Source organism: Vanacampus margaritifer, chromosome 15 (genome assembly GCF_051991255.1).
Source record: "Vanacampus margaritifer isolate UIUO_Vmar chromosome 15, RoL_Vmar_1.0, whole genome shotgun sequence".
Lineage (NCBI taxonomy): Eukaryota > Metazoa > Chordata > Actinopteri > Syngnathiformes > Syngnathidae > Vanacampus > Vanacampus margaritifer.
In genome coordinates this window covers 19,966,086-19,989,800 of record NC_135446.1, presented here as the reverse complement: position 1 = coordinate 19,989,800, position 23,715 = coordinate 19,966,086, and the positions used below count along the sequence as shown (strand labels likewise).

General features: G+C 40.2%; 1 protein-coding gene across 3 annotated transcripts in view; it reads right to left on the bottom strand.

Annotated features, from left to right (window-relative positions):
- Positions 1-23,715, bottom strand: part of LOC144034474 (ankyrin repeat- and BTB/POZ domain-containing protein 3-A-like) — a 63,563-nt gene that overhangs the window by 11,716 nt on the left and 28,132 nt on the right. For 2 of the 3 annotated variants that reach the window (XM_077543235.1, XM_077543236.1), the window contains 7 exons: positions 12,488-12,640; positions 7,935-8,217; positions 5,922-6,074; positions 4,744-4,909; positions 2,896-2,985; positions 370-471; positions 69-162 (listed from right to left, as the gene is read on the bottom strand). In XM_077543235.1, coding sequence (XP_077399361.1) covers positions 69-162; positions 370-471; positions 2,896-2,985; positions 4,744-4,909; positions 5,922-6,074; positions 7,935-8,217; positions 12,488-12,640 — 1,041 coding nt within the window. The remainder of the gene's footprint in view (positions 1-68; positions 163-369; positions 472-2,895; positions 2,986-4,743; positions 4,910-5,921; positions 6,075-7,934; positions 8,218-12,487; positions 12,641-23,715) is intronic. The other variant, XM_077543237.1, reaches the window with a different exon arrangement.

The following is a 23,715-nucleotide window of genomic DNA, read 5'->3' as shown; positions in this document are numbered from 1 at the left end:
GATCGTGTGTTGGCGCCGACGGCAAACGCCGAACGCTAATTCGTGTTTTGCGATATTGTGGTGCGGACCTGCGGCGGAGGCCAGCTGCAGCGGCGTCTCCGTGTAGTTGTCGGCCCCGTCCTGCAGCGAACCCTCCACGCCGGCGTTGTTGTCCAGCAACAACTGAGGTGGGAACGGTGTAGTGGAGGGGGGGGAGGGGTACAAAACGGCGGTCAGAGGAGAGAAAAACACAAAATGGACATTTTGCCACATATAAGACATCTTCTGCAAGCGCTATGGGATTGATTTGGAATACACACATGAATCCATATAGCCCTGACTCATATTTTTCCCCATTGATTTTCTTTTGTCGGGGGGGGGGTCAACTACCTGTACGACAGACGCGTGTCCGTGCAAGACGGCGAACGTGAGCGGCGTCCCGCCGCGTGCGTCGGGGAAAACAGACGGGTGCTTGTGCACTGTGGCAGGCACCTGGGAAGTCACATTTCACAAATTAACGTTGGCCAGCTGGGGGCGCTAGCAGGCGGGCCACGAGCACGAGCAGAGCTGTTGCAAGAAGTTGCTTAGTGTTGATTAGATTAGCGGGAAAGAGGTTGTTTACTTTATGGTTGTGTTGTTTAATGATATTAGCAGGCGAGCAGAGGGCAGAGTTAAAAGTATTAGCATTGCTAAAATATGTTAATACTCGTCAGTTAATAGCAAGCGACACTAGCCAATGTGTTTCAAGCCTCGCTAATTAAAATATTGACTTGCTGTGTGTTTTGGGGTGTGGCCTTATGAGCCTTTTTTGTGGGTCTAGTCATGATAAAGCTGTCTACCAAATTCCAATTAAAATAATAATAATCAAATTAAAAAATATATAAGGTTCAAGGATCTCTAGAAATGACCCACTGAAAAGTCTATTCAAAGTCTGTGTGTTTTTTGTGTATGGCTTCATTAGACTTTTTGGGGGGGATCGAGTCATGATAGACATGACTACCAAATTTCATGTTGGTAAGTGAAACTGTCTTTGCCAGCTGATTAAAAAAAAAATAAATAAATCCAAGGGGCAAGGATGTCTGTCAATGACTTCTTGGAGGGCCTCTTTAAAGCAATATGGCTGACTTCCTGTGTCTTTTTAAACATGGTTTCTTTAGACTTTTTTGTGGGTCTTGTCATGATAGACATTCCTACCAAATTTCACTTTGCTAAGTAAAACCGTCTTCAGGGGCTGAATTATTATTATTATTTTTTTAAAAATCCATGGTCTTAAGATCTCTGGAATTTACTCTTAAAATGGCCTCTTTGAAGCAACATGGCTGACTTCCTATGTCTTTTTGAGCATGGCTTATTGAGACTTTTTTGTGGGTCTGGTCATGATGGACATTTCTACCAAATTTCACTTTGCTAAGTACAACCGTCTTCAGGGGCTGAATTTATAAAAAATAAAAATAAAAAATCCATGGTCTAAGGATCTCTGGAATTTTGGCCTGTGTCTTTTGTAGCAAGGGTTCGTAAGACTTTTTTTGTGGGTCTGGTCATGATATTCACTTTGCTAAGTAAAACCGTCTTCAGGGGCTGAATTTGTTTAAAAAAAAAAAAAATCCATGGTCTTAAGATCTCTGGAATTTACTCTTAAGATGGCCTCTTTAAAGCAACATGGCTGACTTCCTGTATCTTTTTGAGCATGGCTTATTGAGACTTTTTTGTGGGTCTGGTCATGATGGACATTTCTACCAAATTTCACTTTGCTAAGTACAACCGTCTTCAGGGGCTGAATTTGTATAATTATTATTTTTTTAAATCCATGATCTAAGGCTCTCTGGAATTTTGGCCTGTGTCTTTTTGAGCAAGGGTTCTTAAGACTTTTTTGGTGGGTCTGGTCATGATATTCACTTTGCTAAGTAAAACTGTCTTCAGGGGCTGAATTATTATTATTTTTTTAAAAATCCATGGTCTTAAGATCTCTGGAATTTACTCTTAAAATGGCCTCTTTGAAGCAACATGGCTGACATCCTGTATCTTTTTGAGCATGGCTTATTGAGACTTTTTTGTGGGTCTGGTCATGATGGACATTTCTACCAAATTTCACTTTGCTAAGTAAAACCGTCTTCAGGGGCTGAATTTATAAAAAAAAAAAAAAATCCATGGTCTAAGGATCTCTGGAATTTTGGCCTGTGTCTTTTTGAGCAAGACTTTTTTGGTGGGTCTGGTCATGATATTCACTTTGCTAAGTAAAACTGTCTTCAGGGGCTGAATCTTTTTTTTTTTTAAAAATCCATGGTCTTAAGATCTCTGGAATTTACTCTTAAAATGGCCTCTTTGAAGCAACATGGCTGACTTCCTTTGTCTTTTTGAGCATGGCTTATTGAGACTTTTTTGTGGGTCTGGTCATGATGGACATTTCTACCAAATTTCACTTTGCTAAGTACAACTGTCTTCAGGGGCTGAATTTGTTAAAAAAAAAAAAATCCATGATCTGGTCATGATAAACATTCCTTCCAATTATCACTTTGCTAAATCAAACTGTTTTTCGGAGGCTGAATTTTCACAACATTGTAAGCGATTTCAAAGCATTCTGGGTAACTTTGCTTTAAACAGGTGCGGTCATGCTGGAGTTGACTACGAGGTGACCGCATTCATCTCAATGGACGTCCACGGACTCGTTAAGCACGCTAGTTCATTAAACGTGCGGCGTGCTCGCTGGCTGCGGCGGTGAGTCACACGCTCTCTCCAGGAACGGCGAGCATGCATTATTGATGGGCGGCAAAACAAACAGAAAAGCCCCGCAGAGGAGCCCCGGCAGCATCATTATCATGCTGCACTTTAAGCGATCGCTTATCGCTTGAGCGGCGTGGCGGAGCGCGAGGCCAGAAAGCAGGAAGCGGCAAGCCAGCGCAGCCAGAAGTCACTCACCTCGCTGTTGATGTCGGCGCCGGCATCCAGAAGCATTTGGACCATGGCCTCGTCACCGCGTACGCACGCGTACATCAGCGGGGTCATTCCCTGGAACACACACGATTACTGAATGAGTTCAACACAACGGTACCATTGAATTTTTAAAGGCACTGTGATCGATGGACTGATTTTCAATGTTACAGTCTGCTTGCACCAGGGCCAAAAATCGGGCTGTTTTTTCAGTCTCGTGACAGTTTTTCTTATACAATTCAGACTTTTTGTCTTGCACAATTCAGACTACATTTCTAGTAAAATTAGGACTTTTCTTGCAAAATTCTGATGTTTTTCTGACATAACATGTTTTTTTTGCTTGTGAAAATAAGATTTTTTCCCCCTGAAAAAAGTCATAATTATAACTTTTTTTCTCCATAGAATTAAGACTTTCTTTTGTAATACGAAATATGTAAATTTTATGACTTATCTCTTGTAATATTATGATCTTTTCTGGCTTTTTTTTCTTGTAAAATTTCAATTTTTTGTTCAATTTGAAATGTATTTAAATTTAGACTTTTTTTCTTGTGGAAATTTTGTAAAATTTGGACTTTTGTCATAAAATTAGGACATTTTCTTATAAACATTTTTGTTTGTGAAACTGAAAAAAAATATCCTTGACTTTTTTTTTTGTAACATCATGACATGTTTGTGTACTTGTGCCGCTTTTCTTTTTGAGTTCCTATAATTAGGACTTTTTTTCCTTCTGTGAAATATTTTATTATTATTTTTTTTTTCAGGAGAGTTCAGTATTGTTCATTCAATTTGACATCATCATTGCTCTCCTTTTTTTAAAAAACAAATAAATTTAAAAAAAAATAATAAAAATGTTTTTTTTTTCTCTCTTTTTTTTAATTTTTTATATTTTTTAATATTTTCTTATTCTCACAAAAATATGACTTTCTTGTAAAAACTACAACTTTTTACTGTACAATTCTGACAGTTTTTCTGGTAAGTTTTAATTTGACTTTTTTCCTTACAAAATTATCACATTTTTCTTGTAAAAATTTGACCTTGGAAATTCTGACTTTTGCATTGCTAATCTAGGATTTTTTTTCCCCCTCATGTAAACCTTTTTTAAATGATGTCTTCTTTTTTTTTTTCCACTTCACTTCACCGAGTAGAAGCCCCCAAAGGGATTTGTCTTCCGGTCGTCTGCATTTCCGGCGCTTTTCAAGGCCTTCCAACACATGGCGCGTCGGCCAAAAGTCTGTTCCACTGGATTATATGTCCCCCCTCTCCACCACGCTCATTGCTTTGGCTAAATCCCCTCTGCGTGTGTGCACTGCATTCAAATAGTTTCTCTCTTTCTATTGTGCAAGTCGTGCTTATCGTTATCAGATCACGAAAAAAAATTAATGAATTAATTATGCGACATGTACTGGTCTGTGGACTTCTTTTGTGTTCTATTTCTTGTTATTGTGTTCATTTCTATGGCGACTAACTGGCAAGAGGAGCCGTCGGTCTCGAAGCGAAGGGTTAATTGGGCCTTCTGCTGAACACGTCAGTTCGCAACAAAAGCCGACGGAAACCAACACTTGTTTGTGTGGGAGACGGCGACTTGGCAGCGCGTATGTTGGCGCGCGCCGCAAGAAGATGCTTCACGCTCAAGTTTTCGTGGCGCCGTTCTCCAAGCCAAAAGAAATGAGTGGCGGATAGCTGAGGCGCTCCGGCCAGGCCTCCCTTCCACCTGGGGGCGCTAGAGACACGTCGTGAGCCTAATTTCATATTTAAATCTTTTCAAATTCAAAAAAGGAGAAAAGTCCAGTTGTCTGGATTGATTCCAATCGTGAAGGTCTGACGGAAGGCCGGCACCTGCTCACTGACGCTGTTGATGCCGTCGGGTCCGAGCAAATTGACGGCCTGCTTGACAAGGTCGGTGCGTCCGCAGTTGAGCATCCGGAAGCCCAGGTCCTGCAGGAACTTGGCCTCCGTGGACGCGGCGTCAAGCTTGCGGGCGCCACAGAAGCAATCCTCCGCTCTGCACGACAACACACGCACAAACAGCAATTTCATGTTTCAAATGTCTTGCAATGCGAAACGTTCATTCCTGTATAAGTTTTATTTTCAACACTTAAAATGGTAATAAAAAGATGCTAGAGTAGCCTTCACAATATATTTATTTGAATAAAAATGGCAGTTCTAAAAATATAAGTTCCTCTACAAAATCCAACCTTTTTACTTTACATTACTGTAAAAAAAAATTATATCCAAAATATTAGCAGTTTCTCAATATCTTCCTTTAGCTTATCTTTTCACTCAATAATTTAAAATACCCAATATATAAATTTCTTCTTCCAAATTGTGTGTGTATTTTTTTTTTAACAAAATAAATGATGGTTACTAAAACATATGGCTTTTATCTATAGGCCTTAAAATATATTTCCTCTTATAATATATATATTTAATTTAACAATAATAATAATATATAATATTTTTTAAATTCTTAAAAATAAAAAAATGAAATTAATATAATTTTTTTTTTTTTTAATAATTGTAACATAAATCTCAGCATTTTGACTATAAAATTTCATTTTTTAAATTTAAACACACATTTGTCTCATAAAATTTTATTTAAAAACAACACTACTCAACATATAACCCTTTCTATTATAATATTATTATGTATTTAACAACAACATTAAACTCCATCACTGCCATTGATGGCAAAAGACGCCCGACCCCGGAAAAACTGTGATGTCATTTTAGGTTAGGGTTGTATAAAACTGAACTATTTACAAAAAATCCCCTTATCCTTGACAAAAGGTCAGCTTTAACTTGAAAAATGTCAGCTACTTCCCCAAATCGACCCCATTTTGTGTGCGTTTCGTTTTTCAGTCGACAGCAAGTGGCAGTACACGGCAAAATGGCCGCCCCCTGAGATGGGTTACTGTTGCAGTGACACAAAATGTCTTTCAATGCTCAGCGTCAAGCATTATTATGATGATGATGATGATGATGATGATTATTGAGTGTTGCGCGGGCGCTCTGACTTGATCTGTCTGGGCTCGCAGTCGACGCCGGGCAGCATGAGTCGGGCGGCCTGCCGCACGTCGTCGCTGTCCACCGCCGGGCTGCGGCGGTGCTCGGCGTGCGCCACCGCCACCCGGATCCACTCCATCAGCGGCGGCATCACCAGGAACGGCCTGAGGGGGCGAGAGCAACTGCGTCAATACCGCGCACCGCATAAATCGCGCCGCATCGACTTCCTCATTACAGTTATCTATAAAGGCGGATCGATGGTCATAAAAATAGATTTAGACTTCCTACAGGGGGGGAGATAGAGATGCTAAAACTCTCACGACAGACCTTCAGTCAAAATAATGTTGTGAGCTTGACTTCATATTTCAGCAGTTATTTGCAGTCAAACATGCTCGAAATCTTGTTTTGTCCTCCAGTTGATACAACAATTCTCAATCCTACTTTCTTGGTTAAAGTTGAAGTCGTTTTTCATTAGTAGTTAATAGTTTTTAGCAAAAATGCTTCGCTATAGTTTAGTTTTTATCACAACTAATGGATTATAAAATTAACTGATAATTGTTTTAATTGGTTAGTCATTTATAGACCTTAACATTTGGGGGGTGGTTTATGGTTTTATTTAAAAAAATAAATAAATAAAAATAAACATAAAAAAACACATTACAAGTCTAAAATATAAATTGAAGTAAAAAAGAAAGCAAGAATAGGAAGAAAAAATAATACTTTATTAGTTTAAAAGGGGTAGGAGGAAGTTAAAAATGTATCTAGTCCTACCCCTTATTCGTTTTATGTTGATAAAATGATAAGGTAGTGTATTTCAACAAAAGGGATTGTATAAACCTCGTCATATATACAAGTGCATTTTAACATACGCACATTTGCCAACAACATGTCCTTGGAATTTCAGCCTCTCAACAATATGTACAAGCTAGCTAACTAACTAGCTTGGTTAGCTGCTCAACAATACGCACAAGCTAGCTAGCAAACTAGCACAGTGAGCTTCTTCAGCTAGCTGGTTGGAACATCAGCTGTCGGCAATATAAAATCAACAAAAACAGAATTTTGACACTTCTGAAGCGCGACAATAAATTATTGACACTGCGGAGTATCAAAGACAAATAAACAAAGATGGCAGCACACGCTTAGTCATGATAAATTCCAACGTGTGTTGCTATGTGGACGCACGCTAATCCGTAATCATCGATGGAGGTAGACAATCGGTCCCTTGGCCTCGGCTGGTTGGATTAGAGCAACGCGCACACACCACCGCCACAATTTGTGTATTCTGGCCATTGGGGTTCAAACAAGGTCGACCTGGAAGTAGGCCGAGCCTCATCTGGAATTGCCCGTTCATCATCGGCTTTCATTTTTTTCTCATCTTCAATTCATTTTACACTCGCGCGTTGTGTAATCAAGCGTTCGCGTTCACATTCTCCTTCTCTTCTAGTCTGCTCCATGGAAATGCCATCAAACACAGCACACATGGCAGGCAACAAAGGCACACACACACACACACACACACACACACACACACACACACACACACACACGCGCGCGACAAAAGTGTTGCAAATCATAAATGGCAAATATAATAAAACATTTAAAAATCATCTAAAAAATGGAAGTTAGAAATTAAAGTCTCACACACAATTTAAAAAAAAATGATAAAATTAAAAATGTATCTAAAAAGTAAATAAATTGAATAATAATAATACATTGAATAATAAAATCAAAATGAGAAAAAATAAACAAATGCATCAAATTAATAAATAAAATTGTATTTAAAAAATAATTGAATAATTAATCCCAAAATATTCTTCAAAAACCACTGATAAAGATTTAATATGTAGTTTCCACAAAAACAGCTTGGAAATTTTTTTTACAAAAAAAAAAAACAACTAAAAAAAAAAAACAACTGGGAAAATATGTTTAAAATTTGAATACAAATTAAATATATAAATTTAAAAAACAAAAATAATAAATCCCTTGCGACGTGGAGTTGAATGGGCCGAATTGTTGAACCGTACCTCTCGGTGTGCAGGGTGACCTTAGAGGGTTCCACGTTGGGGTTCTCCCACTCTATCTGCGGGCAGTGCATGAAGTAGCACAAGGTGTAGAGCGCCTCGGGCTCCCAGTGGACGCCGCTGCAGGCCGCCGTGCCCGAGCTGCTGCCGCTACTGCTGCTGCTGCTGCTACTGGCGGCGGCGGCGGCGGCCATCTTGTTGTGGTGGTGATGGAGCGGGGTTCCGTTGCTAGTGTTCTTAATGTGCAGAGGCTGCAGGTGGTGCATGGCCCGCGCCACCAAATCACCTGCGAGGACAAGATGGCGGAGGAGAGACCCGCGTTAGGGTCATTTCCATTTCAACTGCTGACTTGTTGACATTAAGTCATATATAAATAAAAAAAAATATATATATATATATATATATATATATATATATATATATATATATATATATATATATATATATATATATATATATATCACAATTTTTTTTTCTCCAGAAAATATAGCTTTTATTTTGAAAAAAAAAGATTTATTCCTTGCAATGTCATAATGAAATGGTGCCAATTATCAATCAAGACTGAACTTTTGCAGGTAAAAAAAAGTTCGATTTTGCTTCCAGAAGGCGAGGTCAGCCGCATTTGATCTTTATTTTCTGGGAATTGTCGAAGGTTGTCGGTCACGCCTTCTTTCCAGGAAGCGGGCCCAGCGTGAAGATAAAGAGGACAAAAGAGAAGCGAGAAAGCGAGCGAGCGGCACTTCTGGAAAGCATCCAAGCCTGGCGAGCCGAGAAGCGGCGGGCGGAGGGGGAGGGGCTGATTGTCGTCTTCTCGGGGGGTTCGCGTCCGCAAATAACAACTTTGATTTTTAACGAGACAAACTGCTAATGCCTCCCTTGATGAAGCGCCTTCATGTTGCTTCATTAATTCTTCTGCTGCTGTTGCCTTTTTTTCCCCCTTTTTTTTTTTTTTTTAAGGGGGAGGTGGGTGCTCTCAACAACGCAGCAAAAAAAAATAAAAAATTTAAAACAATCACGCAAGGAAGCCTAGCGGTATGTTCTCTCCCTGTTGGCAGGTCTCATCACTCTGCTGACAGAATATGCAGATGAGCTGGTGACTAATCAAGTGTTCGTCATATTATTGAGTCGGGATAAAAAAGCAGAAGTCAACTAGTTGATATTTATTTAATAATGGTTGATCAGTGATTCTAAAAGCATGGTACGAGTAGCACTACTGATACGCGGGGCTCCCTCTGGCTGTATGCCCCCCCCCCCCAAAAAAAAATCCAGATTTACTGCCCATACAGTTCAGTTGTATTTAACTTGTCTCTAAAGGTTTTCAGTTTTTGGGAACTTTCAGATGAACTGTTCTCTTAAATGAAAAAAAAGAAAATTCTCATAAAGCTAAGATTTTGCTCTCCACATTTTTTTGATTATTCTTGCAAAATGTATCATACTATTTTATTTTCTATATTTTCAAAATACAGAAACATTTAAAAATACAGAAAATTGATATAATTTTTACGTTTTTATCTAAGAAGATTGCATTTTTACTGTCAAATCTTGCAAAAAGTCTATCTTCTCATAATCCTGTTGCCTATTTTCATTTCAGAATATTAGGATTTCACTTTTATCTTCTGAATAATCCAAATTGTTTTTCTGATAATATTTCGATCAGTGTTTTTTTTAAAGGCCCAAAACTAACTGGCAGGTACTGAAGACGGGCAAAAATCTCAATGCACTTGCTCAAAAACCCTTAAAGTGTCCCATTACTTTCGCATACATACCATGAAACTCAAAAGTCAACACGAATTGAGTTTTTATGCCATTTTGAAATCAAGACCACAAAAGACGAAGGCCCAACATGACATCTCGAGTCTCGAGTTGAGACAAAACATCAAAGTCCGATGTTTATTTTGTGCTGGGGAGAAAAAAACGAGGACGTTGTGCTTCGGGATTAATGGATTCATTGTTTAAAGTGGATCCTTGGCAAGCCAGACTGCCGTCGCATCTTCGCCGCCTGTGTCGTCCTCGCGCTCACTCCTGGAAGGCCGCCTTGATGACACATGCCAAGAGGACGCATTGTGGAGGACGCGCGCTCACAAGACTCCAGTCCAAGAGCACAAACGCCAAGAAGTCTGAGGCGCGTTCAAATCTACACTCAGGGACATTTCATTAGGCACACTTGAACGGATTGACAAATTTGGGAGCAATCGGATCAAATCTGGTGGAGATCCTTCCTTTTTGAGCAAATCAAAATAACAAACTATCAGTGTCTTTTTCAGCATGGCTTCGTGAGACTTTTTTGTGGGTCTTCTCGTGATCAACATGCCTACCAAATGTGACATTGCCAAGTCAAAGTGGCTCCAGGGGCTGAATTTTCAAATCATTTCCGGGGGGGTGGGGGGGGGGACGCTACATAAAACTAATTGTCCAAATTGGATCCGATTAAACGATGCTACTCCATCAAGTGGATAATATTTGAAAGGCAAGTAGAGAGAAGCATCCTTCCTCCAGAGAGACACTCACAAATGTCTCAATGGTGCTTAACAACCGTGTTTATGTTTATAATACAGCCCATAAATGCCAACCCTGTTGCTTCTATAATTAATTAAGCACAGGTCAGAGCACAAACAAATGTCTGAAAAAGTCAGCCCCCGAAGCCTGTTTCACTTAGCAACATGAAATTTGATAGGCATGTCTGTTATGAGTGGACTCACAAAAAACTCAAATAAAAACATGCCTGAATGATGCAAGAAGTCGGCCATGTTGGTTTAAAGCAGCCATTTTAGGGTTATTCACAGGGATCATTGATCCCAGAAACTGTTTTTGAATATTCAGCCCCTCAAGCCAGTTTCATTTAACAACATGAAATTTGGTAGGCATGAATAGACTCACACAAAAAAAAAAGACTCAAGGAAACAAGCCTGAATGATGCAAGAAGTCGGCCATGTTGGTTTAAAGCAGCCATTTTAGGGTTATTCACAGGGATCGTTGCCCCTAGAAACAGTTTTTGAAAATTCAGCCCCTCAAACCAGTTTCATTTTAACAACATGAAATTTGGTAGGCATGAAATAGACTCCCACAAAAAAAAAGACTCAAGGAAACAAGCCTGAATGATGCAAGAAGTCGGCCATGTTGCCAAAACAGTCTAAGAATTCAATTTTTAAAAAAGGCAGAAAAAAACATGTTCAAAAAGTAACCTGAAAATGTCCACCCAAATTATTATTTTTTAATTCACAAAATGACCATAAAATATCTTTGGAGTTGCCCCCCCCCCCACCCCCCTCAAAAAAAGGCAGTTTTTTTTTTCTTAAAGGCAAAAAAAAAGTAAACGCTCAAAAATTATATAATGTCCAAAAACTTTGGTAGGCATGAAATAGACTCCCACAAAAAAAAGACTCAAGGAAACAAGCCTGAATGATGCAAGAAGTCGGCCATGTTGGTTTAAAGCAGCCATTTTAGGGTTATTCACAGGGATCGTTGCCCCTAGAAACAGTTTTTGAAAATTCAGCCCCTCAAGCCAGTTTCATTTAGCAACATGGCATTTTTTAGATAAAATATTATTTAAATTAATCAATGATTTAGATTTAAAAATGAATAATTAAATATTAAAAATGTCAAAGTCCAAATTTTGAAGTTGTCAGAAAAAGGTAGATGAAAGGTACATGAAAAAGTTTTTTAAAATAACCTCAAATGTCCGAAAAGGACGAGGAAAAGCAGAAAATTATCATAAACAGTGAATGAAATGAAATTGCCAAAACAGACTGAGAATTCAATTTTTAAAAAAGCCAGAAAAAAACATGTTCAAAAAGTAACCTAAAAATGTCCACCCAAATTATTATTTTTTTAATTCACAAAATGACCATAAAATATCTTTGGAGTTGCCCCCCCCCCCCCCCCCTAAAAAAAAGGCAGATTTTTTTTCTTCTTAAAGGCAAAAAAAAAGTAAACGTTCAAAAATTATAAAATGTGCAAAAACTTTGGTAGGCATGAAATAGACTCCCACAAAAAAAAGACTCAAGGAAACAAGCCTGAATGATGCAAGAAGTCGGCCATGTTGGTTTAAAGCAGCCATTTTAGGGTTATTCACAAGGATAGTTGCCCCTAGACGCTATCTTTAAAAAATCCGCCCCTGAAACCAGTTGGCAGACAAAATGGCAAGGAATTTGAGTTTTCATCATCGTGTGTGGGGGCGGAGCATGGCGGCAAAGTTAGGCCAAATAACTCAACTCCAAATGTCACTCCTCAACATTAGCTCAGCCTATCAGGCACGGGTTTGCCCGCAGCTTCCATTCGATTCTACATTCCTTTCATTTTCAATGTGTCACGTCAAGAAAAATGAAGCGTGGCAGCGTATAAAGTCTAAGATAATAAAAAATAGATGGGCTGGAGATGAAAGGCGACACATGCCGGTGAATCTCTTAGCCGTCTGCGAGTTGAGAAGCTCTTCCATTAGAGGAAGCCATTACGATCCCACGAGAACATACGGATAATGGAGAAGACGCGCCGCTGTAAAAGCACTTGACGTGACGATTTTCACTCTCGAACGTCACCGGCGGCCGCGTTGTACTCACTGAGCTCGGCGATGCTTCCCACCCGCGTGGCAAGCAGCGACTGTTCCACCGTGCGCAGTTCAGCTTGAGTGTAGCAGCCGTGACCTTCGCCTCGGCCCGAGCGCTGCTGCTGATCCCGGTGGAGGTTCAGACTCTCGGGTAGGCTCAGCACACCTGCAGAGATGCCAGGGATGCAAGGTCAGGAAAAAGCAAGTCTGGAAAAACAGGATCATGTTTGTCGCCAGGAGGCGAGGCAGGAAGTTCCACAATCCTTTCCCACAGAATTGCTGAGCCTCGCAGGAGAAAACCCACGTAAGCATGGCGAGAACATGCCAATTAGATCTAAACTCTCTACTTGTGTATTCCCTGTCCAAAAATCAACACTCTGTCTGGGACACACCCTTTGGTTACCCGAAGGGTCTGCGACCTGCGGCTCTGGAGCCACATAAAATTAATGTGTTTTTTTTTTCTTACATATTTATTTTTATTTTTTAGACAAAATATTATTTAAATTAATCAATGATTTAGATTTTAAAAATGAATAATTAAATATGAAAAAGTCCAAATTTTGAAGTTGTAGATGAAAAAGTTTTTTTTTAAATAACCTAAAATGTCTGAAAAGGAAGAAGAAAAGCAGAAAATGATCATAAACAGTCCATGAAATTGCCAAAACTGTCTGAGAATTTAATTAAAAAAAAAAAAACATGTTCAAAAAGTAATCTAAAAATGTCCACCCACATTTTTTTTTTTTATTCACAAAATGACCATGAAATATCTTTGGAGTTGCCCCCCCCCCCCCCCCCCTCCAGAAAAAGGCAGAAATTATTTTTTTCTTAAAGCCAAAAAAAAGGAAAACGTTAAAAAAAATGATATAATGTCCAAAAACTAAATAAAAATTCCACAAAATTACCATAAAATGTTCACAAAATTGCCTCAAAAGGCAGAAAATGTATTTAAGAAAAGGCTGGAAAGAAAATGTTACAAAAATAAATAAATACATGGATAACTTTATACATTGTCACAAATGTCAGAAAATTGATAGCAAAAAAGGTAGGAAAATTGTCCAAAAAAAAAAAAAAAAGGAGAGCAATGATGATGTCAAATCGAATGAACAATACTGAGCTCTCCTGAGAAAAAAAAAAAAAAGGAAAACTGTCAAAAATAGCCATAAAATGTCTTAAATGGGAAGAAGAGAGGCAGAAAATGGCCAAAAACGTATGAAAAACAAAGTATAAAAAAATGACAAAAACTAATTCATAAAGGGAAGCGTAAAGGTAGAAGAAAATGAAAGTGTACGCATTGGGTGCCGCTGTCATATTATTTTGTTGCGGTGCAGCTTTAATGATCTCTCGGGCCTTCAGTACATTAGACTAACACTAACATCATTTCTTTCATCACAATCTTCAAATGTTTTGCGGCTCCAGACACATTTTTGGTTACTTATTTGGCTTAAAATGGCTCTTTTGACAGAAAAGCTAGTCGACCCCCGGGTTGCCCAAGCAATCGACGGATAGTAAACGATGTACAGATCGGTCACCTTAGCGCCTTTCTCTAAATTTTGGTAATAGAAAAACACTGCTTCTGTGCCACTGATGAGCCGACAGCCCGAGGTTTAAGCCAACAAGTTCTACTTAAATCCGATCATATCTTATGTTACACACTATAAAACACTTTTATTCCGTCAAGCTGTGCAGCTTATAGGATGTTTCTTATCAACGTGACTCCAGAAGTTAATCCCCGTGCAAACACACTCAGAGAACGTAAGCATTTACTTCTTGTCTTGGGGAAAAGTGCGCCGTAAACAACATTTGGAGTCAATCCCCAAATGTGAGTTTGGAATTCAGTGAGGAACGTGGCTGGCAAACGCAAGCAGCAGGAATTCAGGCAACCTCTCCCCGCAAAGTCCCAGCGAGGCCTCATCAAAAAAACATTCCGACATAAGGAAGACTCCATTTCAAGTAGAAAGCACTTGAAGGAAAGTCATGTTGCGCCCACACACAATCGCAAATGTATTTTCAGGCATTGCTTCTTGAGACTTTTTGGAGCAGCTACTTATGACAGACATGCCTACAAAGTTTAAATGTTGCGAAGTCAAACTGGCTTTGGGGGCTGAATTTAAGAAAAATAAAAACAGGGGTCAAGAAACCCTGGAAACGACCAATACGAGGCCCACCTCAAAACAACTTAGCACACTTTCGGTGACTTTTCAGACATGACTTCTTGAGACTTTTTGGTGGGTTTATGCGTGGTCAACACTCCTACCAAGTTTCATATTGATTAGTGAAAGTGGCTACAGGGGCTGATTTTTTAAAACAATACTTGTGGCAAGCATCTCAAGTAATGCCCTTAAAATGGCTGCTTCAAAGGAAAATGGCTGACTTCCTGTGTCGGTTGGGGCATGGCTTCTTGCAACTTTTTTGTGGCTCTACACATGATACACGTGCCAAGCAAGTTTTATGTTCCTAAATCAAACTTGAGCTGAATTTTAAGAAAAAAATCCAAACGTAAGGATCCCAGGAAATGGCCAATACAATGGCCACTTCAAACCAACATGGCACCCGTTCCGTGTCATTTCAGACATGATTTCTTGAGACTTTTTTGTGGGTAAATGCATGGTAAACACTCCTACCAAGTTTCATATTGATTAGTGAAAGTGGCTACAGGGGCTGAATTTTTAAAACAATACTGGTGGCAAGCATCTCAAGTGGTGCCCTTAAAATGGCTGTTTCAAAGGAAAATGGCTGAACTTCCTGTGTCGGTTGGGGCATGGCTTCTTGAGACTTTTTTGTGGCTCTACTCATGATACACGTGCCAAGCAAGTTTTATGTTCCTAAGTCAAACTTGTTTTTCGAGAGCTGAATTTTAAGAAAAAAATCCAAACGTAAGGATCCCAGGAAATGGCCAATACAATGGCCACTTCAAACCAACATGGCACCCGTTCTGTGTCATTTCAGACATGACTTCTTGAGACTTTTTTGTGGGTTTATGCATGGTCAACACTCCTACCAAGTTTCATATTGATTAGTGAAAGTGGCTACAGGGGCTGAATTTTTAAAACAATACTGGTGCATCTCAAGTAATGCCCTTAAAATGGCTGCTTCAAAGGAAAATGGCTGACTTCCTGTGTCGGTTGGGGCATGGCTTCTTGAGACTTTTTTTGTGGCTCGACTCATGATACACGTGCCAAGCAAGTTTTATGTTCCTAAGTCAAACTTGTTTGGAGAGCTGAATTTTAGGAAAAAATTCCAGACGTAAGGATCCCAGTACATTACAATGGCCACTTTAAACCAACATGGCACCCGTTGCGTGTCGTTTCAGACATGACTTCTTGAGACTTTTTTGTGGGTAAATGCATGGTAAACACTCCTACCAAGTTTCATGTTGATCAGTGAAAGTGGCTATAGGGGCTGAATTTTTTAAAACAATACTGGTGGCAAGCATCTCAAGTAATGCCCTTAAAACGGCTGCTTCAAAGGAAAATGGCTGACTTTCTGTGTCGGTTGGGGCATGGCCTCTTGAGACTTTTTTTGTGGCTCGACTCATGATACACGTGCCAAGCAAGTTTTATGTTCCTAAATCAAACTTGAGCTGAATTGTAAGAAAAAAATCCAGACGTAAGGATCCCAGAAAATGGCCAATACAATGGCCACTTCAAACCAACATGGCACCCGTTCCGTGTCGTTTCAGACATGACTTCTTGAGACTTTTTTGTGGGTTTATGAGTGGTTAACACTCCTACCAAGTTTCATATTGATTAGTGAAAGTGGCTAGAGGGGCTGAATTTTTAAAACAATGCTTGTGGCAAGCATCTCAAGTAATGCCCTTAAAATGGCTGCTTCAAAGGAAAATGGCTGACTTCCTGTGTCGGTTGGGGCATGGCTTCTTGAGACTTTTTTTGTGGCTCGACTCATGATACACGTACCAAGCAAGTTTTATGTTCCTAAGTCAAACTTGTTTGGAGAGCTGAATTTTAGGAAAAAATTCCAGACGTAAGGATCCCAGTACAATACAATGGCCACTTCAAACCAACATGGCACCCGTTCTGTGTCGTTTCAGACATGACTTCTTGAGACTTTTTTGTGGGTTTATGCATGGTCAACACTCCTACCAAGTTTCATGTTGATCAGTGAAAGTGGCTACAGGGGCTGATTTTTTAAAACAATACTGGTGGCAAGCATCTCAAGTAATGCCCTTAAAATGGCTACTTCAAAGGAAAATGGCTGATTTCATGTGTCGGTTGGGGCATGGCTTCTCGAGACTTTTTTGTGGCTCTACTCATGATACACGTGCCAAGCAAGTTTTATGTTCCTAAATCAAACTTGAGCTGAATTTTAAGAAAAAAATCCAGACGTAAGGATCCCAGGAAATGGCCAATACAATGGCCACTTCAAACCAACATGGCACCCGTTCCGTGTCGTTTCAGACATGACTTCTTGAGACTTTTTTGTGGGTAAATGCATGGTAAACACTCCTACCAAGTTTCATGTTGATCAGTGAAAGTGGCTACAGGGGCTGAATTTTTAAAACAATACTGGTGGCAAGCATCTCAAGTGGTGCCCTTAAAATGGCTGTTTCAAAGGAAAATGGCTGACTTCCTGTGTCGGTTGGGGCATGGCTTCTTGAGACTTTTTTGTGGCTCGACTCATGATACACGTGCCAAGCAAGTTTTATGTTCCTAAGTCAAACTTGTTTTTCGAGAGCTGAATTTTAGGAAAAAATTCCAGACGTAAGGATCCCAGGAAATGGCCAATACAATGGCCACTTCAAACCAACATGGCACCCGTTCCGTGTCGTTTCAGACATGACTTCTTGAGACTTTTTTGTGGGTAAATGCATGGTAAACACTCCTACCAAGTTTCATGTTGATCAGTGAAAGCAATTGGCTGAATTTTAAAAACAATAATACAATACTTCAATGCAAAATGGCTGACATACCTTCAAGACTTTTCAGTGGTTCTATTTTGGATAAACATGCCTACCAAATTTGATGTTGCTAAGTTAGAATGGCTTCAGGCGATGCATAAAAAAAAAAAAAAGGTCTCTTTGTCACAGGCGTGGGGGATCAAGCAGAAGTGTATAATGGCTTTTTCCTGAGCTTCCATTTGATGGCGGGCCAATCCCTCTGGAATGCCGGCTGCATCGCTGCACATCGCACCTTTGAACGCTCGCACAAAAAGACAGAATTTCTTTTTCACTGGGATCACAGTGGTGATAATCCTCGTCAAGGTCAATTAGGTCACATTGATCCCACTGTCTTGATGACGTGCGACTGCATCAAACACGCGGCCTTTCTTTTTTTTTTTTTTTTTTTCCACCTGCAGGAATCGATTCTGGAGTGCGGCAATCCCTCCAAAACCCCATCACGACCACCGCCGCCCACCCTCACCGGTAAGAAAACTCTCCCGGAATATTAACAGGTAGTCGCCATGGCAACAGGCGGTTGCGCTGTGATTGGCTCAGCATGCCTTATAGTGTAAGGGAAGCACAAACACAATAAAAGACCCTCACAGCTGCATGCCTGGTGGATGGGCAAGCACAACGAGATCCTCTTTGGCGCGGTGCTGCTAACAGTTGTGTCCAGTAAAAATAATAATAATAAAAAACATATATATCAATGCATCATTTTTCGATGAGTTCTCCCTTCAGTCAATACGTTTCAGGTTCGACTCACTTCCTGCCCCAAAGTGCTGTAGAAAAAAAATAACAGTCAGTATTGAAGTTGTAGTAGGCACATTCAATGCGAAAACACTAAAAATGGAAAATGTTGAAAAGATGTGGAGTTGACATTGAAATAAAGGTTATCGTGTTAGTGAACAAAAAAAAAAAAACTCCCTTTGCACAAAAGGTGACGGCGGAAAAGCAAGGCAACAATCGCCATGACACAATTCCACACGTTTGGGAACATTCGGAGAGGCAGCGCCAGCTTGCCGTGCCACCGCCACGCAAAAAAAATGCGCTTCCGGGTCAATGGACGACCAGCCACCGAGGTTGGGACGGTGCTTGAAGTTCGCAGCTGTGATGGCTGACACCCCAAGGCTGTTTTTGGGAACGCTACGGCGGCATAACGTGAGGAAACGGTGCACAAAGACCATTCAGGAAAAAAAAAAAAAAAAAACTGTCCAGACCATGCAGTGTTCCGGAAGTTGCACACAGCAATGAAAACAAAAGCTCCTTGGGGGAGGTAACAATGCTAAGTGAAGTCCTGACAGTAGCATATCTGCGCAGTTAAGACGTTCATATTCTTTTTACTGCTGTCAGCACAACGGCGGCGGCGGCGGGGGCAACATTCCGGCCCCCTGACAGCTAAGATGCTGACTGAGGTTGAGGGGGCGGGATTGGTGGGGGGGGGAGGTTACAATCGGGGTCTCAGGCGGGCCACCGTCCTGGCCTGCCACTAACTGTCACCGTGACGACCCCCGAGGGGATTGAGGGTGACGGCGCAATCATGGCAGCTGGGCCGTTAATGGAGGTGTCAGGTGTGCCGCTGACTTTCAAGCCTTCATCCAATCAGACGCATTCTTCAGTTGGAAGCCGCTCTCGGACTTTCCCGTCAGGAGACAACCGTGATGTGACGGCTGAGGCCCCGCCGGGGTCACATTTCCTGGCGCGGCTGACGGACGCTCCGAGCAGAGGAAGCGTCAAGCTGACATGTCGGGTCTGTTTTTTCCCCGACGACAACCAAAGTCAGGAATCGTTCCTGGAGCTTGCACGCACAAACAACGCATTGGCAAGAATGATATTTTTAAAAAAAATTATTATATAATAGGCATTTTTTGTGTTCTTAACGTTGTGACCTGCTGCAGACGAGATGAGATGACAAGAAGAAAAGAAAAAAACTTTATAATCTTTTTTTAACTTTCAAAATGGGTCACTTTGAGCCACAACATATCAGGATAGTTTAAATAAATTTTAAATATTTTTACTTATTTGTGATTAAATGTATTTTATTAATGACTTTTAACTGTACAAAGTTGTTCTTATTTCTAGTTTTTGCATTCTCATAAAAAAGTACTTAAAAACTTTTGACATTAAAAAAATATATATATATAAAAAAATATATTAAAATTTAATTTAATATCGTGAACAGTTGAGTGGGACCATTTAAAAAAAACATCTTTTTAATTCCATTTTTTAATTGAATCAATATCAGTATTCAGTCAGTATTTTAATTTGATATTTTTCAACATGCTTTTTCATTAATTACATTTTAACATAATTTTAAGTGAATGTAAATATTATTTGAACATTGAAAATAAAAATACTTTTAATTGTAGAGGCGTTATTTTGCTTTTTCGTATTTTAAGTAAACCATTTTTCTCATGTACTTACAATTTAATGAATACCACCTACAGCAGACGTTTTTTTTTTAAATAATAATTTATTGGAATTATTTTAATTAATACTTTACATAATTTTTCATATGGAAATGTTTTCAATAATAAACAATTTACAATAGTATATATTTTTTTCAGTGCACATTAAAAATTCCCCGTAGGAATACCTATAAATGCTCAATGCACTGGAGAATTGTGGGTAATGTAGTCCACTGAGACTGAAGCCTCGTCTTATCTTTTATGCAACGGCAGTAACAAACAACTCTCCTAACGCGGCACCTCCGGGGATGCCTCGCACCCCTGCCCGCCCGCGGCGGCGCAGCGCGGCAACCAATCGGAACGCAAATGAGGAGCGCGGAGACCATTTGGGGGAATCATCTTCGCCTTTCACGCTACACCTTCGCTGTCACTTAAACGATTGCGCGAACTCAACCGCTACGCGCTCTCATTTGTGACGCTGAGGCGGAAATGTTGTAAACACGCCGCTTCCTTTCATGCGGAGGCACGCTGAAAAGTCACAAAAAGACAAAAAGAAGGATTTGAGTTAACAATCCAAGACTCCTGATCATGTAAAGATTCCTAAAGAGCAGAGCCGCTGCGTATGTTTACGACATTATCCAGCAGGGACTCCGTGTGGGAAAGCACATTTTTTTGGGGGTTTTGTTTTGAGGCTACTTTGTGTGTTGCGGCGGGCATCCAATTAGGGAAGTGGGTCAGGAGCGAGAGGAGCAGTGGGCCATGAGAGCAGCTGAGGACGTTGGGGAGTTAGCAGGCAGGCCACACAAAAAAAAAAAAAAAAAACAGCTCGCCACATTGCGGACCGCCAGACCTTGCCCACATCGCTCGCGCGTTCCACAAATAGAGCAAGTTGAGGCTAACCATGCAAAGGAAAGTTTGGATTGTACTTTCTAAAATTATCTTAAGACCAGGATACAAGTAGGAGTGCTTCGTTTTGGGGAAAGGCGACTAAAATCAGAGTCAAGGTTTTCCACCAAAAATTGAATTTCCAAGCGTGTATGCTAGCTCAACTTCCTGTTCACCATATAAGGGCATTCATCTGTGTCATTTTCGGAAACGAATACATTACGTTTACTACATCAATTATTATTATTTTTTAATTCATATTAGATAGATCGATATAAATATATAAATACTCTGATTATGCTACTTTGGGTACATCTTGGTTTGAAGAATTTTTCGGCATTCGCTATTGATACGAAAGGAGCGTGGTTGGTGCTTTTGAGAGACTCGCACACTCTCAAACTAAAACCCGGTTTTTGAAACAACCACATACTGTATTTTTGCCTTAATCCACCTAGCTTAATGCTAACAAAAAAAAAAGCAAGTTGCCATCGGAAGAACGAGGAGCATCTAATGTGGCAGCGTTGAAACGCTTTAAGCAAGGAATATTGGAACACAAATGTGCAACAGCACATGTAGACAGACAACATAACAACGCTCAAAAGACATACATTATTCATCCTCGGCGAAAGACCGCGAAAGATGATTGAAGATAGAAATTTGGCTTTCGTGTCGTGACTACCTGGTTGGGAACCTGCGCGTAAAAAAGATCATGAGTGACTTGTGACCTTTTATCTTTATTGTTCACGCCCCGCGTTTCATTATTTCCCTTTTCAAAGGCAACTTTTCTTTCCGTTTGCCGCCGCCGCCGCCCCACTGTGCAGCGAAAGTTGTACTTTCCGCATGCGAAACCTCCCTGCCTCGACATCGCGCCGAATCAAAAGGAATGCTGCCCGAGTGCGACACATGCTCTTAAATCAATGTCGTACTGCAACCCTTTAGCTTTTGAAGGCTTTACATGACACAAAAGAGGACCTAAGTGAGCCAATCCCTTGAGGAGCACCTCCAAAAAAAAAAAAAAAAAACTGCTGCCCGAGCGCGACGTATAAATCTCTGACTTGAAGTGGATCTTTGCAAAAAAAAAACACAGATTTGCTCCCCAAGAGCTTCAAAACAAAGTATAAGGTCAAATAAATGTGGACCTAACTGAGCGAATGCAAACAAAACAGTCCGAGCGTGACGGCAAAACCAACGCGGCCCGAGCGCGACCTATAAATCTTTCACTGTGAAGCTTTTGCCCCTTTGAATTGTTAAAAACGTGTTCTACATGTCATGTAAATGCGGACTGAACCCAGTGAATCCCTCAAGGAACACCGCAAAAAAAAAAAGAAAAAAAAAGCTGCCCGAGCGCAACATACAAATCTTTGACTTTGAAGTAGATTGTTTTACTTCTGTATTATGTTTGCTTCTCCATTAAAAGTGAACCTAACAGAGTGAATGCAAACAAATGCTACCCAGTTTTGTGTGACAGTAAAACCAATGCGGCCCGAGCGTGACCTATAAATCTTTCATTGTGCAGAACTAATGTGGATCTTTATACTACCAGTACCTTAAAAACTGCTCGTGCAAACTTTACGGCACATAACAAAAAAACATGGAGCCACCCAAGTGAATTCCTCAAGTACACTGAAAAAAAAAGAAAAAAAAAAACTGCTGCCCGAGCACAACTTATAAATCTTTGTGGATCTTGAGCCTTGTAGGTTTGTTCGTCAAGACCTTAACTCTTTGACTGCCAGACGTTTTCAGAAACGGGTTGTCCCCAGTGCCAGCCGATTTTAAGCATTTTGACTGATCTTTCAAGGTCCATAGAAAATTATGTGTTTGGACTATGGAAACACACATACTACCAAATGAAAGATTGGACTCTCATCTTTCATCAGAAAAAAAAGTTTGTTTCTACCTTATTCCGTTTTTCAGTAATCAACAATAGAAAATGGTTAGTTTCACCTCTGTTTTGAAACAAACGTCTTTTAACGTCTTTGGCACTCCTCCGTAGGATTTTACTAAACGTTATTTAACGTTTTTGGCAGTCAAAGAGTTAAACAGCAATAAAAGGCTGAACCGAACTGAGTGAATCCCTCGAGGAACACCATTAAACAAATGCAGCCCGAGCGTAACGGCGAAACCGATGCTGCCCGAGCGCGAGGTAAATAAATCTTTCATTGTGAAGAACAAAACATACAACATCTTTCTACTTGTAGATTTTCCTCCTCTGTTTACTTGAAAACAAAGTGTGAGGGCGTCACATGACATAAATGTGGACTTAACTCTTTGACTGCCAAAAACGTTAAATAACGTTTAGTAAAATCCTACGGAGGAGTGCCAAAGACGTTAAAAGACGTTTGTTTCAAAACAGAGGCGAAACTAACCATTTTCTATTGTTGATTACTCAAAAACGGAATAAGGTAGAAACAAACTTTTTTTTCTGACGAAAGATGAGAGTCCAATCTTTCATTTGGTAGTATGTGTGTTTTCATAGTTCAAACACATAATTTTCTATGGACCTTAAAAGATCAGTCAAAATGCTTAAAATCGGCTGGCACTGGCGACATCCCGTTTCTGAAAACGTCTGGCAGTCAAAGAGTTAAACTGACTTAACCCCACCCCAAAAAAATGCTGCCCCGAGCGAAACATATTTTCACGTTAAAGAAATGGATCTTTCCATTTGAAGGGGATCCTTGCACTTGTTAAACCTTTATGTGTAGCTTTAAAACAAACGGTGAGGACGTTCCGTGACCCACAAACATGAACCAACGTCCCCCTCAAGGAACACGGCAAAACGACTGCTGCGGCCGAGCGCGACATAGAAATCTTTCACTCCGAAGCGTGAACTAACGCGTGCATTTTTTTTTTTTTGTAGCGTTGCACCTTGTACATTAAAAACAAAGCGATTCGTAAATTGACATAATTGGGCGAATCGCTCAAGGAAGTCCACGTAACGAATGCTGCCCGAGCGCACACAATTTTCACATATCTAACTTGTCGGTGTGCTTAAAACAAAATGCGAAGGCTTCACATGACGCCTGAACCAAACAGAGTGAATCCTCCGAGAAA